Source organism: Patagioenas fasciata, chromosome 5 (genome assembly GCF_037038585.1).
Source record: "Patagioenas fasciata isolate bPatFas1 chromosome 5, bPatFas1.hap1, whole genome shotgun sequence".
Classification (NCBI taxonomy): Eukaryota; Metazoa; Chordata; class Aves; order Columbiformes; family Columbidae; genus Patagioenas; species Patagioenas fasciata.
The window spans coordinates 37,086,504-37,106,730 of NC_092524.1; the positions used below are offsets into that span (position 1 = coordinate 37,086,504).

General features: G+C 38.1%; 1 protein-coding gene across 2 annotated transcripts in view; it reads left to right on the forward strand.

Annotated features, from left to right (window-relative positions):
* FMN1 (formin 1) overlaps window positions 1–20,227 on the forward strand; it is a 204,878-nt gene that overhangs the window by 38,075 nt on the left and 146,576 nt on the right. For both annotated transcript variants that reach the window (XM_071809341.1, XM_071809342.1), the window contains exon 3: window positions 12,614–12,789. In XM_071809341.1, the coding sequence (XP_071665442.1) occupies window positions 12,614–12,789 (176 nt within the window). The remainder of the gene's footprint in view (window positions 1–12,613; window positions 12,790–20,227) is intronic.

Consider the following 20,227-nt stretch of genomic DNA (forward strand, 5'->3'; position numbering starts at 1 on the left):
AAAAGTAGGTACTAGTTGTCACAGGACATGTGAAATAGTGTAGCTGTAGATCTTTGGCGGGTGAATTATCAAATAATTTTAGGTGTCAGGCTGGCTTGTTTGCTTCTTTTATAATTAGTTGTAAACATTAATGTAGCTGCTTTTGCGGGAGAGAATGGAGAATCTTTAATGACTCTGAACTGTGTGATCCTACAGTTACAGAAATGCATTTTTACCAGTCTTTTAACATATTTTTTGATTTAATTTATTACATTTTGACTTATATTGACTGATAGGTGACAGGCTTGTTGTCCTTCCACCTGCACACATTCAGCACTCACAGAGTTAAATGTGTTGGTGGACAAATTCTTAATTTTTTTTATTGCTTATATCCTAAGGAACCTGCCCTGCCAGATAAGTACAGCTGTTTAAGCAGTTTGATTATGTACTTTGCCAAGAAAGTCTTTCTGAGTGGTACTTGTGGTACTTACAGTACCCTAAAATCTTCTTAATTGGAATCCTTTCACCGTCTGTTTCTTCTTCTAAGCCTCCATCACCTTTGCCTCTCACTGTCTTGTCTTGTAGCTCTCCCTCTTCCTCTCAGCTTAATCCTTGACCCTGGGCAGCTTTCAGCCAACTCCTTCATTTATTTCTTCCTCTGTTTTGTCTCTCTGTTTGGCATCTTGACTGGCTCAAACACTGTCATTGTCCCATTTCTTTCTGCATCCCTCACTCCTTGTACCTCAGATATTTTGAGAAGTTTCAGTGTTTGTTTGGAGACAAATAATGTAGGTCCTTGCCATTAAAAATAGATTCTTTTTCTCTGGGCCTTTCAGTCAGTAGCTGAGCCTGACCTGCATTATGGTGTTTGAAATATGTTGCCACTTTCTTTTTTAAAACTCTAAGTTCTTCTGTACTGTGATTTTGTTTGGTTAGCACTAAGCACACTGCTAAGCACAAAATTTTAGTTGGTTCTGTGGATTAAATCCTTCCACCCATAAAATTCTGGCACAGCTGTATATACTAAGTTACAAGATTAGGACATATAAATATATATCTCAAAACCAAAACAAAACAAACCACCAAAAAAAAAAACCCACAACCAACAAATACAAAACAAAACAAAAAACCAAACAAACAAAAACAAAAAAACCCCACCTATAATGCTTAAATTCTGGAAAAAAAATTCACTAACCTTTCTCTTTAATTAGGCAGTCCCTATGACAATATTTATTTTTAAATAATTAATACTGAAGAGAAGCATTACATTATTATAATTAGTTCTATATCTTTCTTCATTGGACAGTATTTGTTATCACTTTCCAGGAAAACACGAAGCTAAAGTGCACTACAATTAGTACCCTTTCATGTTTTCTAGATTATTGTGTATTAATTATTGCTTATGGGAATATATACTGATGACCATATCTGTGACTTAATAGATAGCATTCCTGCAGATGTGAACTGGGGGCTGTCTGTAGGAGAGGTAGGACAGGTTACATACTGGGATGAAGGCATCTAAGATGATATTTTGTTATTTAATAAGTGTTAAGTATTGTTGTAGACTACAGTTGGAACTGTTACTGCTGTCTGTCAAGCTTTCAGTTCTTATGAATTCATCAAACTTTAATAATGTCTGATAAAATATATGCCTTGTGTGCTTATCTTAAATTGAGTCAGCTGAAATTGTTTACCTGCTTGTGAGAAACAGGCTGGAGAAAATGTTATTTTACCAAAAAAAAAAAAAAAAAGTTATATTAAAAAATATTTGAAGATGCTATTAAGGTTTTCTGGAAGTTAATTTTTGTTAAGAGCTAAATAATGGGACTTTTAAAGAAAAGTCACTTGCACGTGTCATTGAGTTTTATTCTTGGCATTTTTTGCAAAACAGTACTTCTACAGGGACCATGTTGCATCCAACCTGTGCTGTTTCTTCCCACCACTACAGCCCAGGCAGTGTACAAGAAGCTGTGACCTATCTTTTAATGAAAGACAAGAGCTGAAGTAGAACTAAGGAAACCAAGAAAAGGAGCCAGTGCTCAAGCTCCTTCGTGAATTAACAGCTTGGCAATTACTCCCAGAGGACGAGTTGATACCATGTAATGGTGCAGAACTAGCCAACTGATGTGGAGTTCCACTGGTGCATCCGCATGACATAGTCCAGAATCAGAAGAGAAACTGATTAATGTCTGAAACAAGTATAGCTATTAATATATGCTATAGCTATGTACAGCTACACAGAGCTTGTTAAACAGAATGCAAGGCTGCACTGAATAGCTGTACTAGTAGTACTATTTATTAATACTATTAGCTATTAGATTAGTAGTTTTGATGCTGCCATCTCAGACATCCTTCCAATTGGATGTAGAAAACTAGTGTAACAAAACTTTTTGTGGGACTTTACAGAGGAAAATCGTCTCACAGATCTATATATTTCTCTAAGTTGATTCTGTTCATTCACAGCACATTGTCACCCTCACTCGGGATAATACATATGTTAAAGCAATCTGGCCAGCGTTGTTAATGAGGTTATAGGGGAGACCAGCTGTCAAATCCACACTACATCTCTTGGGTTCTTCTAGACTGATGACAAAACAGTGGTTTTATCCCCTAAGGTGTTGAGGGTTTTTTGTTTGTTTATTTGTTTTCCCTAAAAATCAACAGTTACCATGATGTGAGACTTTTGCCACAAAATCTTGTGTATTTTTTCTGTCTTGGGTGTTAAGCAAGGTTGCTGCCCATTGTCTTTGCTTCCTGATTTTCAGTATTTTTTGGGCTATCATGTGTCTTCTGTTGGACTAAAGGCAAAAGAATGTCACATGCAATGTGGTGTTATTCCATGAGCAAGAGGAGGAACAGCATGGGCCATGTGGCGTAACCCTCTTGCCAGCCTCCTCCTATTATCAGTGTACAGTTTTCCACTGATGAATCATATGCACCATGGTCTAGATATAAATAACATGCTCAGTGTTAATTAGTTTTGTTACTGTTAGTAGTGGCCCTGGCTATCTACACAGGCTGTTATTTTAAGTGTTGCTTCTGATGCTTTTGCACTTTTCTATCCTTACTCCATTTATTCCAATCTCAATATTTGTACAAAAAATCTTTATATAATAGCATTTGTGCAGTGTAGAAATGACCTAAGTGACCTCTGCAAGAAAATTCATCAATGTTGGCACTTACTTTAGCAGTTTTCACCATTTTAAAGTGTATTGTAAAAGATTTAGACTATTTAAAATTCGTCTTATTACGTATGTCATGCTTTTTCACTTCTCTGATGCCCAAACAAAATCTTGTTTGTGGTGAGTTTGTCTTTCTGATAGTCAACAGAAGAGTGAGACTTAGTAAGTAGAGGGAAATATTCTAAAAAGCACATGAGAAAAGTAATGTAAACACTTCAAGTCATTAAATAGCTTATTAAATTTGCTTAACCTGCTGACATTGTGGTCAAGGACTCTTGTAGCCTTCACACCTAGTTTGCTGCCTAAAAGGTGTTAGCTTTCAGCTGTGTAGCTTTTTGTCTGGATTTTCTATATATTTATTCTCCTTATTGCACTAGCCACAGGCTTCTAATAGTTTCAAAGAATACTACTTGCAAACTCAAGTCTTGCTAAGCAAAATAAGAAATACAGTATTTAAATATCAGTCTCCTTCTCCACATTCTTTTTGCTCACTTGCTGAGGCCACAAATCAGAAAACTGGTTGTAAAAAGACAGTGTAACAGTCCCCAAGTAGCAGACAGTAATTGTGATATGAGAAATGCTTCAGTTCTTGTTAGTTGCTTTGAGTGTAATCTCTAACAAATAGGGTATGTACTATGATTTTATAGAAATGACTTCAGGTAATGAAAGAAACAGTTGCAAACTGGTTTCAGAAAATTATCATTATTTATTTTAGAACCCTACAAGACATTTAACATATGCTTAATACCAAAAGCTTGTGTGAATTGTCAGATATTTCAAAGCCTTGTGGTGTGTAATTTTTGTATGCAAGCAAATTACTAACTTGGGAAATGTTGTATAATTAATATATGCTGATTGGATATTTAACTAGATTACTTTGGGTATTATCCCAACCTGGAAGTTACTGTGAGCACTGAAATTCTTTGGCATTAAAAATGAGCCTTTTGCTAAAAGATCCTGGCACTGGTGCTCAGAACCTTGACCTGAACATTGGTTGTGGGATTTAGCTGTGGACACATTAAACTTCTTTGGGAACAATAAGAGATTGAGAATTTGCACCGAAGTGCCAATGGCTTCCTGTGTTATGTCCTCTTGTGGTTTTTTGTATCTTAGTTTCTTTGCCTATGATACCAATTGTGAACACTTGGAGAGCATCCTGCTTGCATCTGAAAGTAAGATTTGGCTGGGAAGTGGCAGGTCCTACTTGTTATTTGCTCAGTGTAACTAAACTTGTTGATTTGAGTAGGTGCTAAAGCACTGTGCTGAATGGAGTCAAACTATGCAGTACCTTGCAGGACTCTATCCTAATTCAGCAAATACATTCTGTGTTTGTCACTAGAGTTCCTGTTCCTCAGGTTTCTCGAGCATTTGTTGGGTGATTGCACAGCACTGAAACTTGAATATAGTATTCTAGTATTTCTGCTCATCAACTTGCTTTTACTCCTCCTCCTCCCTTTCCTCCTGCTCTTCCTTCTCCTCCTCCTCCTCCCCCTTCTCTTCCTCCTCCTCCCCCTTCTCCTCCTCCTACTCTTCCTTCTCCTCCTCCTTCTCCTCCTCCTCCTCCTCCTCCTTCTCCTCCTCCTCCTTCTCCTCCTCCTTCTCCTCCTCCTTCTCCTCCTCCTTCTCCTCCTCCTTCTCCTTCTCCTTCTCCTTCTGCTCCTGCTCCTTTTCTCTTTCTCCTTTTCTCCTTCTCCTCCTTCCTAATCCAAATTGTACTAGTTCATTTACACTGCACTAGTGATAAGTATTCTCTTTTTTGCTGTTAGGGTTTGCTCTATTAGGGATTGGTCTTTTCTTGTCTAGAATAAATTGATTGAGGTGGAGGAAAAAAGCAATATAAAACATATAAATTACTGTAAATGTAAACCCTTACTTTAAAAAAAACCCAACTAATTTAATATCAACAGTATAAATTGAAAGTTATTTTAATACAAAAGCATCAAATTTATACAAGTACTTTATAGGATTTTATGGAGGTTGCTAAACTTTCTTAGGTTTGCGACCATTCTGAAGCATTTTTTAAAAACCTTTGAGTTGTACCAGATGCTCTTGCAGTTGATACATTCTGTACTGATCAGTTGCATAAATGTTTTCCACGAGATTTTAAATATTTTGGATTTCCTCCACTTTTCAATGTTTAGTGGTGAGACACTCAAATTTTTTAGGCCAAAGAGCTTTATCTTCACTGTTTTTTGTTGCCTTTCTTTCTTTAATGTTAGAGGTTCATGTCAAGGCTATGTGCAATTTGTCTCCTGTGGCAAGACTTTCTACTTCAAGTTCGTGCTTCAGAATAAGACACAGATCTTTATTTGCTAGCTGGAGACAGAGGTCTTAATTTTACTTGGTAATCAATGTCTCTGTTAATAATTCAATGGATTTGAAGCTACTTAAACATTTTTTCTCCATTATTAGCAGTACTAAATTGTATTTACTGTTTGTTTGCTGGGAGAAATAGGACACAGCCAAAAGACAATATGTTTTTGAGTGGTTTTGGTATTGATATTCCTGGAGCTCCTAGCTCTCTGAGCATTGCAAGGACTCCAGTCCTCAATTGCCACTGGATGGCGTTGCTGCGCCAGGGCTTGGTTCCTACACTCGTCCTTTCAGGCATTTGATTTTAAAATTGTGCTCAGTACTGTGCTGTTCAGGCTTCTTTGTTAGAACAATATAGTAAGTAGCAGGCCCAACATTTACATTTTAAAATCCACAATTTGTCATCATACCAAAAAAAAAAAAAAAGTCTTTAAATGTACTGTGGAAACATAGGCAATCTTCAGCAAGGGTTTTTCTATAATCCTTATAGTACCTATCACCTGATGCTCCAATGCAGATTAAATAGAAATATAGGAAAACATATAGAAATATAGGAAAACTACAGGCCAGTCAATCTCACCTCTGTACCTCAAAGATCATGGAGCAGATCATCCTAGAAACAACACTAAGGCACCTGGAAAATCAGGAGCGGATTGGTGACAGCCAACATGGGTTCACTAAGGGTGATTTCTACCTGGCAAATATGGTGGCCTTCTGTGACAGGGATATAATGTTGGTGGATAAGGGAAGATCAGCTGATGTCATCTGCCTGGAATTATGCAAAGCGTTTGACACTGTGCCGCAAAACATCCTTGCCTCTAAATTGGAGAGACACGGATTTGACGGATGAACCAAGGTGGATGAGGAACTGACTGGATGATCTCACTCAAAGAATTGCAGTCAATGGCTCAATGTCCAAATGTAGACCAGTGATAAGTGATGCTTCTCAGAGGCCAGACAGTGGGATTGACTGCACCCTCAGCAAGTTTGCTGACAACACAAGCTGTGTGGTGAGGTTGACCCACTGCAGGGAAGGGATGTCATCTAGAGGGACCTTGATAGGCTTGAGAGGTGGGCCAGTGTGAACCTCCTGAAGTTCAACAAGACCAAGTGTAAGGTCCTGCACATGGGTCAGAGCAATCCCAAGCACAAATATGGCCTGGGAGGAGGATGGATCAAGAGCAACCCTGAGGAGGACTTAGAGGTGTTGGTTGATGAGGAGCTCAACACGAGCCAATAATGTGCACTTGCAGCCTAGAAAACCAACTGTATCCTGGACTTCATCAAAAGAAGCCTGACCAGCAGGTTGAGGGAGGTGATTCTCCACTTCTACTCCACTTGTATGAGACTCTACCTGGAGTACTGTGTCCAGCTCTGGGGTGCCCAACATAAGGACATGGACCTGTTGGAGCAAGTTCAGAGGAAGGCTATAAAGATGATCAGAGGACTGGAGCACCTCTCCTATGAAGACAGACTAAGAGAGCTGGGGTTGTTCAGCCTGGGGAAGAGAAGGCTCCAAGGACACCTTATAGCACCCTTCTAGTACCTAAAGGGGACGTACAAGAAAGCTGGAGAAGGACTTTTTATAAGGGCATGTAGTGATAGGACAAGAGGTAGTGGCTTTAAACTGAAAGAGGGCAGATTTAGATCCGATATAAGGAAGTAATTCTTCACCATGAGGGTGGTGAGACACTGGAACAGGCTGCCCAGAGAGGCTGTGGATGCCCCATCCCTGGAAGTGTTCCAGGTCAGGTTGGATGGGGCTTTGAGCAACCTGGTCTAGTGGAAGGTGTCCCTGCCCATGGCAGGGAGTTAGAACTAGATGATCTGTAATGTGCCTTCCAACCCAAACACTTCTATGATTCTTTGATGAATAAGGAGAAAGATGACGAAAAGTCACACGTCTTTATTCCCAAAGACAGCATTTAGTGTCTTTTTCCAGTGTCTCCGGTCTTGCACTTAACTGTGGATTTTCTCAATGTTAAGAGGGTTTATTAGTCTACCTAGTGCACAGTGTTCACATTTCTGTTTAGGAAGCTACATACTGCTTTTACATTCTATCCTATATAATAGAAAGTACTAAATTGATACTAAGATTTCTTTCTAGTCTTACCTTGAGTGTCTAGCAGAGCAAGCAGGGTCTTTCTCTTTGCTTCCTTCCCATAAAGGAAATCTTGAAAATTGAAGTGAAGGAGGAGGTCTCCATCTAGATTTGTTAATTCCCTTTCAGCTTTTCGTATTTTTCTCTCTAGGTATTCATTCTAAACAGAGTTGAACTCCAGAAAAGCAAATCTTATTGTCCTCTGTGACAGCTACATACAGAGGAATATTTGGTGCAGAATTTTTATGTTTATAAAGAATCAATGTCTTTACTAACAGATCTGAGATACCACAGATGGCACATGCATGGAACTGTGCAATATCATCAGCCTACAGGATAGGACACTGCTGAGACCACTCCCAATGTTATTTTTAAATTGAGACTTAATAAATATGTGTTTGTAGTAACAAAAGCAAAAGACATTTTAAACAGGAAAAATCAGGAAGCATTTACTGCTTGGTTCTTGACTTAGAAAAACAGGTCAGGCAAGAGGGATGGATCATAAAATTTGAGGTGCACACAGCAAAAAATAGTTTTGGTAGAATCTGCATATTTTGTTTTTCCATATTTTTAAAAAATGCATTGACTTTTCAACTGAGGTTACCCAGACATGCCAACAATGCTTTCAGTAACATTGGTCAAACTTACTCTGTTCAGGCAAGGAAGTATACCAAAAATTGTTTAGTATGCTGTGGCTTGCTGATGTAAGATCCTGTAACAGCTAAATCCCTACAGTAATATAATTGTCTTCAGTTAGTAATACCACAAAGTGCTCTAAGTGTAATTCTGATCTTCAGAGTGTTCAGTTCTGCTGTCAAACTGCTGCCTTTAAATAAGCATCTTTACCATTGCAGTTTTGTGATCCACTTGCTGAATAAATCTACTTGGTTATTTATTTAGTTTGTTTGTTGCTAATATTTAATATGTTGGCATTCTGAGACTTGTTCTCAAATGGCGCACAAAGACTTAAGTTTTATTTTACTTATCTTTTTTTTAACTCCTTCCAAGAGGCTAGCAGTGAACACAGTTATCTAATTAACATAAGGTTTTCTTTATTCATGCTTCACATATAAGAGTGTTTATAACATTTAATCAAACAGGCAACAAAATTGTACATTATGTAGGAATCACCATACAAAAATAGTAATTATTATATTTTTATCATGTGTTGTATAACAAAGCAATCTAGAAAGAATGGAGTGCAATCAAAAGATTAATATATAGAATGATGAATGATCAGAAAAAAGAAAAAGCTAAAAAGGCACAGTGTAAACATTGGTCTCAGACTTAAGTGTGTTGTGGTTAAGCAAACCATATTCCCGTAGGGAATGGATATTATGACTCATCCTAATTCCTTTGACTAATAAAAAAACTTTGTTTGAGAAGCTGATTTTTTTTTTTCCTCCAAGTTATTTTTCCAGGACAGCTGAGAGAATACAAACAGGCTTTCTATAGAGAGAGACTGCCCAGAGAAAACATACTGTCTTGTAGAAACTGTAGAACTGTGGGTTCCACAATGGTAACCTAATAGAAATGTATTACATGTTATCCAATGGACCTGTTTGCTAATATAAGGGACTGTGTGTAAAAGACTTGGTATGATGAGAGTGTGTCATTTGTACAAAAAAAGTGTAATTACCTTATGATTATGTAGGTTCAGCATGGGACTAAAGGGTTTAGGAGATCCTGGACCTACTATTATTACAGTCTGATGATATGACCATGTCTGTATCCCTGAGGTTTCAGTGCCTCGTTTGTCTTACCCGTAAGCTTGACAAGATAAAAGAGTTGCTGTATGGTAAAAATTGTAAAAGAATCATTAAGTACTCAGTTTTCTTGCATTTACTCTGTTTACCACTCCCTTGGGACAATAGACGGCAGCAAATCTGTATTTGGACGGTTTTCTTTCTATGTGCAGTCTTCATAAGAGGCACTGCCTAATTGAGATAAACTGCAAAACCTGGAAGACAGTTTGAGTAGCAACTGGACTCTCCTGGAAGCCTTGTCTTCTGAGGTAAAAAGGAAAAAAAAAAAAAAAAGGGTGTTTTCAAATCAGTTAAGTTGGCTAAAGGATAAGCATACATATTTTTAAACTTCCTAAATGTAGCCTATGCTTTAATGGATATAGACATATGTTTGCATGCATATATATATATATATATATGACCTTTTTTTAAACACAGAGACATTTTTAAACATTCATTATAAATTTATGTAGCAAATAAACCTAATTCAAACACAGTCTCTGAAATTATAGAAGCAAACTAAATCTCCTCTTGGTGGATTGCAATGGGTTGCCAATTTAAAAAATAATTGTTTCCTGGATAAGTGTAACTAGCAGTAAAATCCATCTGTCGGAGCTGACAAAATGGTGAACTTAAGAGAAAAATCAGGCCAAGTACTTAAGAATTTGCCTAAAATATAATAGTTGGAGACATGGTTAAAGTTCTGCTGTCATATTACACTGTCTGCCAAGGCGGATGGGTCCCTAAGCATAGAAGTGGTTGTAGGCTGAGGGTGCCTGCGTACAGGTGAGAACTGCTTCTGGGAAAAATGGGGTCATCAGCTAGCAGGGTAAACCCATAGACAACAGAACATTCAGTATTAATTGGAATAGAAGGGTAGAGAATAGAGGGGCTCGGTAACATACTTGGGAGCAGTCTGCCAACAGCAAAAAATCCATAAATTAATATGATGATACATAAAATTAAATTTGGACAAAAACTGAATCTCTGCAGCTAAGGGTGGTACTCATTTTTCTAAGAGCCCAGAAAGCATTTGGCAAAGCTGACTGTTCTTAGCTGTGCCATGGTTAATTATGGGAAATACCAGCTGCTGCAAGAAGGAATTCTGAATTTGGCCTCTTGCTACAGCTCTATAGCACTTATGAATCAATGAGAACTATCTCGATGTGGTTACTGGAGTAACCACATTGTGCATAAAATTCACTGTCACAGAAGAATTTTCTCTTTAGCATTAGCTGACCTAGAATAGACGTCTTGAAACAGAGAGGCCATAGATAGAAAGGATTGATTCAAATTGACTGCAGAAGGCAACTGTAGTCAAGCTTCAAAGGACTGGAGATAACGCTGAGTGGGGTGGAAAACCAATGAATAGATAATTACAAAACCAAAATGAATTCCCAAAGAGCATTGAATGAAAAATGGTAGTATTTCCTGGGGTTTACTGTGTATATTTGCATTTTAATGCTGTTTTAATGCTGCATAGTTTTATGGAAGCATATATGGTGTCAATAGATTGTATTACAAGATTCCAATTTTTTTTCAGTGTAAAGTTAGTAGATACCCACAAAAAAGCTGCAGCATTGGTATGTGACGGAAATCAGGAGAAAGCGTGAAAGCTGGCATGGTAGGTTGCTAGCATGATACAAATAGTGTCCAATAATTGAAAAAATTATTTTTACTTTTTCCTCTGCGGCCACCTGGAGCTTTCCTTATATTTTCCACATGTTATAATCATGTAAAGTAGAGTAACCAGAGGTAATTGGGCTAATTGCATGGAGCAAAAAAGATGAAATAAAAATTCAATGGATACATTTTATTCGTCTGTTTCTAGTACAAAGCATAATATTTGTATTTCTGAATTTGAAGTTTTCTAAGTATCAGAATGACTTTTATAATGACATAAGGGACAACAAGGAAAACAGTTTAGCAAATGTGTAAAAATATACAGAAAAGCAATTATTCAGAAGTCAGATAGCAGGTCTCTCTTAAGATACCTGACCTTAAAGATGGCACATCTGGCCTTTGAGTATGTCCTAAAATATGCTCTCTTGTGTTTGAATATCTTGACACAATTTCATGTCATATGCAGTGCATGATTTCGAAGAGTTTAAGGTATGCTGTCTTTTGGTAGGATCTCATTTTGAGATTTTGGGTGAATAAGAAGAATGATGAATTTATTCACACAGTAATGATTGATTTGTACTTTGGATTGTTGGCAGTTTTACCAAGTTACTTTACTATGCTTATTGATACAGTGTGGCACTCAAATTATTTTAAGCTATAAGCTTTCAGAAAGCTTGAAAATTCACCTATGTTTAAGCAAACAAGCTTACAGATTCCGATCCTAGTGCCTCTTTTTTAACCTGGTCTTTTAGAGTTAGGGAAAATGCAAAAAAATAAATCACAGAATTGTAAGTGCAGTTGCTTGTATAATTCTAAGCTACCATATGTAGCATCCAGGAATTGTGCGAGTATCTGAATTTTCCACTACAATATTCCGAGATGGATGTGCCAAGGTAGAGGCTATCATGCAGAAAAAAGACTTACTACTGTTTTGGGGGACTATCAAACCAGCGATACTGCAAATGGGAGGGAGAGCGCTAGATGGTTGTACTGCCTGACATAGAGGTGCGTACTCGTGGCTGTCAGGTTTTGCTCTTAGCTCTCCCACTAAATTCACGTCTGTTTGTTTATAACTAAGCCATTCCAAAACTAGGTTAATACTATATTTAAGACTACTGGAGCAAGATAAAGCGTTAAATTATCACTTCTGATTGAAAGAGACTGCTTTTTATGTATTGGGTGCAAGGGACTAATGTGGATTGGCACAGTCCCCACTAAGGCTGTCTTTAGCCAATGTCAAAAAGTTTGTCTAATCAGTCTGTTGAGCTTCCTTAGCTTAATTTCATACTTCACAGCCACCTTTGAAAAACATGTGTATGTAATACACACATTCAGAGGGCAAGTGGAGTGCTTCTGCAGAGGAGGTGAAAATTCAAGCTCCCAGTGTGTGTCTGCGTATGGGGGAACGACAAACAGCCCACTTTTTTGCTAGATCTATCCCACAAATTTAAGTGCAAAACTGTTTTTTTCTGGGCAGAAACTAAGTATGAACACTATTTATGTAATTCTGTTTTGTTTTAAACAAACAGGAGAACTGTAAGTGCGTGTGTTGGTAGTGTGTACCAGAATTTCAAAAAGATATAGAGCTTTCTATATACAGGGCTTGTCTGCAGATGCATGGAATTATTGTATTTCATTTCATTTCATTTCATTTCACTTTGGCATTCCAGCAGAGTCTGCTTTAAAGGATGACTTCACTGAACGACAGACTAATTTGGATGTGGCAAACAGAGATGAAGATACCTGGATATTGGATTGCAGAATGGGGCACTCAAACCTATTTGCTCATCCCAGTGAGAAAGAGAAGATCAGCAGAAATGTCTTGCATTTGAGCCTGGAACTGAATGTGAGTAGAACTCTAATCATGCCATATTTGGTTTCAACAAGCATTTATTATATGCAATTACATTTCTGGTATGCATTTATTTCTGGCCTGTCTAAAAGCATATTCCAAAATATCTGACAAACTGCAAAGTTCTGGCTGGGTACAGTTTTCTAGATGGTTTGTCAGTCCATATGCCCATGCGCACCTAAGTCTGAGAGTAATACATAATGAAAAATTTTAAAATTATATAAATAGATTAAGATACATGATGTGTCATTTCTAAAATAATGGTTGGTGTTTAGTTTAAATCAGTTGTCTTCCTGGAAACAGACTGCAGGAGCTAGCAACTAGGAGATGACAAGAATAAGTACCAGGAAAGTTCAAGTTATCAAGCCGTGTGCATGAGTGAATTTGACAGGAAAAGTTTCTGAACTTCCTGTGATATAAGACACTGAATCTTCAGATGGTGACCTGAGTTAATTGCAATGTGAGACACTTGCTCAACGTGGCCCAGCCTAATCTAGCTGGAAATACCGAAATGCTCCCAACATGAGCAGTAACCGCACTATAGAGAGATGTGTTTTGGCAGTAGTTTTCAATTGGAGGGAGAATGGAACAGAATGTAGTAGAAGAGGAAAGAAACATGGAAAAGATGGAAAGGTTGAAAGAAAATGCTTTTAAGGCTAGACTACGTAATACAGTTTGTGCAAAGAAACACTAACACAAAATTGTGTAAGAGTGACATCTATTGGTAGAAATACCAGAATTGGCTTGGAGGTACATTTCAAATGCTTTTAATGATGTGTACACTCACTGTTGCTATTCTCTTGAGCTTGTTATAAAATTGCTTTCTTCTCCTAACCTCCTTTTCCTAAAATAATTCATTAGAATATTGTTGTAGTACTGTGAAGGCATAGGTTTATCCTTGTAGTAAAATGTTGAGATGAAAACAAATAACTGGACTGAAAAGAACTGTGACATAGTTCTAATCACTGTTACAAATATGTGTTACAACAGGAAGAATCCAGTCCATGAGGATACTGTGTTTGCATTTACAAAGTCATTGTACGGAGTAGGAGGAATTTCAAATTAAAAGCCGTTTAAGAGCAATGATTTGAGTAAACAAGTTTAGTAAACAGTTTGTTTCCCTTTTTATTACTCTTTTCTTTTAAGCAGCATTTTTTAATTAACTGTGTTGTGATAAAGGGAATTATTTCAATTTCTTGTAGTTAACAAGGAAGAATATTTATTCCACTATTTCTAAGAGATTAGAACAAAAGCCTTGATTTCTATGAAAAAGGGGTGCTCAGCATGGGCTGATAAGCTATTAATGATCCACCAGGACACTTTGTCCTGCAGCTCACTCCCTGTGATTTTCTTTCTTGAAAGTCTTTCCGAACAGAAGTCTGGGCTGAATTACTTGCAGAGCCCTTGCGTCTCAAAGATCATTTTTCTGCTTCAAGATGAGTCCATGTCCAGTTGTGTAACAAGGGACTGGAGGACGAGGTACCAAAGAACGGAAGTGAGAAGGCTGCCATCAGAATCCATTTGCACTGCAGCAAAAGATATAAGCAGCCTACAAGAAAGATAATAGTCCAAAATAGTGTGTATGAGTTGCTCTGATGACAGCAATCTGTTCCGAGATACTATCTTCCCTGTGTGCTCCTCAGACTGGACAGCAAGACAACTGTGGTCAAAAAATGTGCCTCTATCTGAAGAGTAACTCTGAAACAAAGATGATGTTTCCAGGAAACAGCAACTGAAATGAAACAGTTTATTTACTCGCAGTTGTACTATAATACATGCGGTCATGTGGTCTATGACCCTTTCCTGCTGTTGGAAGAAAAATTTTAGCCTGATTGATCAAAAAGTTAGGCACTACTGTTTTAAAATGCAGCTATATTAATAACAGTGACAATATGAGAAACAAAGCGTCTTACTGAATAGCTTTGCTTTCTGTGGATTAGGAGCATCCTTAAATAAATGTATAAAATATTTGTATATGTGCATATATGTAGGCTGTCCTGAGGAACCCTGTACACCTGAGGGACCAGAGGAAGTCAGAACAATGGAATAGTTTGCCTCGGTTGATGAGGACTGGATTAGGGAGCAATTAGGCAATCTGGACATCCATAAATCAATGGGTCCAGATGGGATGCACCCACGAGTGCTGAGAGAGCTGGTTGAGGTCATTGGTAGACCACTCTCCATCATCTTTGCTAAGTCGTGAGAAATGGGAGAGGTGCCTGAGGACTGGAGGAAAGCAAATGTCACTCCAGTCTTCAAAAAGGGCAAGAAGGAGGACCGAGGTAACTATAGACTGGTCAACCTCACCTCCATCCCTGGAAAGGTGATAGAACAACTTACCCTTGTCAGGGCATATCAAGGATAAGAGGGTCATTAGAAGCAGTCAACATGGCTTCGCAAAGGGGAAGTCACGCTTAACCAACCTCAGCGTTTTATGAGGACATAACCAGGTGGATAGATGACAGCAAAGTAGTGGATGTGGTCTATCTTGACTTCAGTAAAGCATTTGACACAGTCTCTCACAGCATCCTCACAGCTAAACTGAGAAAGTGTGGACTGGATGATCAGGTAGTGAGGTGGACTGTGAACTGGCTGAAGGAAAGAAGCCAGAGAGTTGTGGTCAATGGGGCAGAGTCCAGTTGAAGGCCTGTATCTAGTGGAGTGCGCCAAGGGTCAGTACTGGGACCAGTACTATTCAATATATTCATCAGTTATTTGGCTGAGGGACTAGAGTGCACTGTCAGCAAGTTTGCTGATGACACCAAACTGGGAGGAGTGGGTGACACGCCAGAAGGCTGTGCTGCCATCCAGCGAGACCTGGACAGGCTGGAGAGTTGGGTGGGGAAAAATTTAATGAAATACAACAAGGGCAAGTGTAGAGTATTGCATCTGGGCAGGAACAACCCCAGGTTCCAGTATAAGTTGGTGAGCGAGCTGTTAGAGAGCATTGTAGGGGAGAGGGACCTGAGGGTCCTGGCAGACAACAGGATGACCATGAGCCAGCACTGTGCCCTTGTGGCCAAGAAAGCCACTGGTATCCTGGGGTGTATTGGAAGGGGGGTGGTTAGTAGGTTGAGAGAGGTTCTCCTTCCCCTCTACTCTGCTCTGGTGAGACCGCATCTGGAATATTGTGTCCAGTTCTGGGCCCCTCAGTTCAAGAAAGGCAGGGAATTGGAGAGAGTCCAGCGCAGAGCAATGAAGGTGATTAAGAGAGTGGAGCATCTCCCTTATGAGGAAAGGCTGAGGGAGCTTGATCTCTTTAGCTTGGAGAAGGGAAGACTGAGGGGTGATCGCATGAATGTTTATAAATATGTAAAGGGTGAGTGTCACGAGGATGGAGCCAGGCTCTTCTCAGTGACAACCAATGATAAGACGAGTGGGAATGGGTACAAACAGGAACACAGGAGGTTCCACTTAAATTTGAGAAAAAACTTCTTCTCAGTGAGGGTAACAGAGCACTGGAACAGGCTACTCAGGGGGCTTGTGGAGTCTCCTACTCTGGAGACATTCAAAACCCACCTGGACACATTCCTGTGTAATCTCATCTAGGTATTACTGCTCTGCTAGGGGGATTGGACTAGATGATCTTTTGTGGTCTTTTCCAATCCATAACATTCTGTGATTCTGTGATCTACTAGTGTTTGCTTATGTTATTGAAAAGATGTTCTTATGTTTCTATTAGTTGGAAGGAGGCAGATAAAGTAGATGAGGGAGAGAGTGAATGAATTCTGCTATGACAGAAATTTCCAAGGCACAATCTGTATCAGAAGCTTGAAAAAAAATCCTGAATTAGATTTTAAATCTTCTCTTAAGCATGCTGTGTTCTCATTCCCAGTCCACCATAGAGAAGATACAGAGATACAGAAGATAACGAAACAAAACAGAAATGCAACTCAATCCTATTCTTTATACAGCATTTCATGTCAGACGACAAAACACAAAAATGAGATGTGAAAATGCAGCTAAAATAACTATTAACAGCTAACAATTACTTAAGAAATTCTGGTAGATTATTTGATGTACTATGTGGACTTTATTTTTAAAGTTTTGTGTTTAATCTTTATCAAACTGTAGATAGGGAGCAGAAGGCCTGTTGAAATGAAAAGAACGTGTAAAGAAAACAACCTAGAAAAGGAAAACACAAAGGGAAAAGATGAAAAATTCATCTCCATTCTTTGTTACACTAAGTACTGGCCTTTGTGCCTTAATGCACAAAGATCATACTCAGTTTCCTTAGAGAGTTTACAGTGATCATCTGTTCCCTGTCTTTGTTACTTGTATGTCTACTCATTTTAACCAGGAGATCAGCCAATACATCTCTTCTACTAGTTCTGCCTCAGAACTACCATTGTTTTTTCATGCCATGGGTTTTACAGAGTAACTGTTCCATACATTTATTGATAAAAGATGCATTCCTTCAAAATAGTAAACTATCTTTCTTAATGTGTTATCTGGTTTTATAACCATATAACTATTATGATCTTTTTTCAAATTCTCTTTAGTAGCCCATAGCTCAATGTCGAGCAGAATTTTCATAGAGATGTTAAAAAACACATGGCATTTCTACAGGCCCCTACAGCAAACGTGTCTGATGTCCGCTCATTCTGTTACCATTATATAATGCTGAATTTTTATAAGAATTATCATATCTCTATTTTTGTTGTTATGCCTAACTTAATTATGTACATTTAAAATGATTGTGTTGTTGATACCCAGATCCTCAAACCTCAGGCAAATTGCTCATGCAATGATCTATAGTGAGGTAACGAGGCTGAGAATAAAGGTGAAAATCCAGGACCTACTGGTTTTCTCCTATCTTCTCTGTCTTTTCCATTTTAGAGCACTTCAAGAGTTAAAATAGTAAGTATAAAATGAAATAAGAGAGACAGACAGGAGAGCAGGAGAATGTTAAGATCTTTATCAGTGAGCACAGTAAGCACTGGCTCAGGGCAGAGGGCAGGAGGGTGTTAGCTGAGCTTCGGATCAGTTCAAACTGCCTGAGCCACAACAGCCCCCTGCCTGACACAACTCATACTTGTTTGATTCTATGATTATCTTAAAGAAATTATGCAAAATTTTCTTGGTTTAAGGCTCTTTATGTTGAAAAAGTACAGAAAATTTGTTTACAGTTTAGCCACTTGACCGTTTTGTAGAATGTGTCTTCATGCCCTGTTCATGTTTCGCTAGGTTGCTGTTACAGTGATCTGGAAAGGCAATCTGAATAGATACAGGGTCAGGAAGCCTTGAACCCTGCTGTGTGTTAGTGATAGAAATTAGTTTATTCTGGCTTATTGTGTGTTTTCTTAAAAACTAGTTTTAAAACCTACTTCAAGAGAGCTCTTAGACACCTCAAGAACAGAACTGGAGTGAGTTGCAGGTCTGACTTCTGTCTGTGAGGAAATGTAGGTCAGAAAGGGTGTGGATTATTAAATGTGCTTTAAACTGTAAGGAATTATTGTCCTTTTGTATAATTAATGCACTGGCTGCCCTGAAAGTTGCTATGGCAAGTTTTAAGGGCTTTTCTGAGGCACCAGAGAGTTGCCAGTTTTATTAAGTAAACAGACATTATCGTAATTGATTTTTTCTAGAGATTTTGAAGTTGTTTCTTCCTTCAGCCACAGTATTACAGCCTGTTGAGAGAGGCTTTCCTTATGAGATAGATCCACCCAGCATTAAAATGCTTCTGCCAACAAACTGGCTCTGTCTCATTTGCACATCACAAAATGATGGTCTCCTTGTGTAAAAATATTAAGGGTACATATCAATGTATGTATTTTACCCAGAAACACTTTGTTGGATATGTACCAGTTTGTATTTCATTATCAGTTATCCAGTCCCTCCACAGGGTACTGTCCACTGGGATGATCATCAGACTGAAAGAAGTCCTTACAAAAGCCTGATTTGAGGCCAGGGGTTTATGGACTGCATGGTGAAGTTGAGAGACTGTCTGGTTTTTGATTATTTCTCCAAGGGTAAATAAAGAGACGAGTTCCTTTGTCCATAATAACGTTCAAAAAGCTTCAAAGTTTCTTCTTGCTTCTTAGAGTGCACTATCAAGAGAAGAGGTACATAAAAAGCAGTGTCTTTTTCTGCACGCTTGTGAGATTATCTTTGGGTTTATAAAATATATTGCTATTTCTGTAGTTTTAATTATTCAGTGTTCAACTCTGGGTTTTCTAGCATCTCAATACATTGCATAATTTTGGCCTGGCACTCCAAGTACCATCCTTTTCGCTACTAATTTGATAATCTCGTAAATTTTATTGGGATGTTGTTTAGATGCAAAGTACAGTTTTCCTGCTTTAAAATCCACTTCTAAACTAAACTTTTCATATGTACTATAAAAATCTTAAATAGTTAGATAGTGACTGTTTTCAATAACCTGCCCATGTACAATATTCATAGGACTGTTTCAGGTTGATGACCCTAGATTATTATAGAGAAGCTTTATTCTAAGTGTGGGTTGTAATTAATATAAACAGATAAATAAACATTTTTGCATAACCTGGATAAGTATGTTTAGTTTAAAAGGCACCATGAAGTTGTCCATATAGGTATATTTTTTGTTAGAGATCAAAAAAAATGTTATTGAAAGATATGATTCAATGTTTACCCATCATAAGTTAACCAAACCCCAAATAAATAGGTACATAAATAAATAAACAAGATATTAGGAATTATCAGGAATTATTAGGAATTATCAGGACAATGAACAATTAGTCCTGTGGCTGAACATAAAAACAGATGTAAATTTAAGAGTAGACAACTTTGGTTCAGTAGGGTCACTTTGCCCCAGCTATTTTGTAATAAAATAAAATTTAGAATTGATGTAGATATGCCTTCAAGAAGTCCTGTCTTAGGGGAAATCACCAGTGTGGAAGTAGCTGTATCCCACATATCTTACTAGCCCTGAGATTATAAGAATAGGTTGGCATAAGGAGTGATAAAGACTCTATGACTCTTTCCTTATGTAGAGCTTCCTTTTGTAATAATAATCTATATTAAGCCTAGAAAACCAGGGGAGCTGTGGCCTGTCTGTAGTTTCTGTCCTTGGCACCTGATGATCAAGCATAACTGAGGAGCGAGTCGAGCAGTGAGGCAGAAGACATTGTTCAATGTTAAATCACAAATAAAGATGATTTTGGTGCCCTTTGTCTGTAAGAATGCATGCAACCTTCTCATTGAAAAGCTGGCTGTAAATTTCATCTAAGCTCTTAGGATTCCAATCTGACTTTCAGGAAACTTGCTTCCTGCAGTAGTCACCAATGACTTTTGCCATTGATTTTATTGTCTTCTATATTATATTGAAAAGGTAGACACATGCTTTTTGTACAGCCTACATTTTTAAACATTAAAACAAAAGTTAAGTGTGTTGGGATACTTTGTTGTTGCTTGCTGTCTGTAATATTCAGCTTTTCAGTAATTGTTTTTC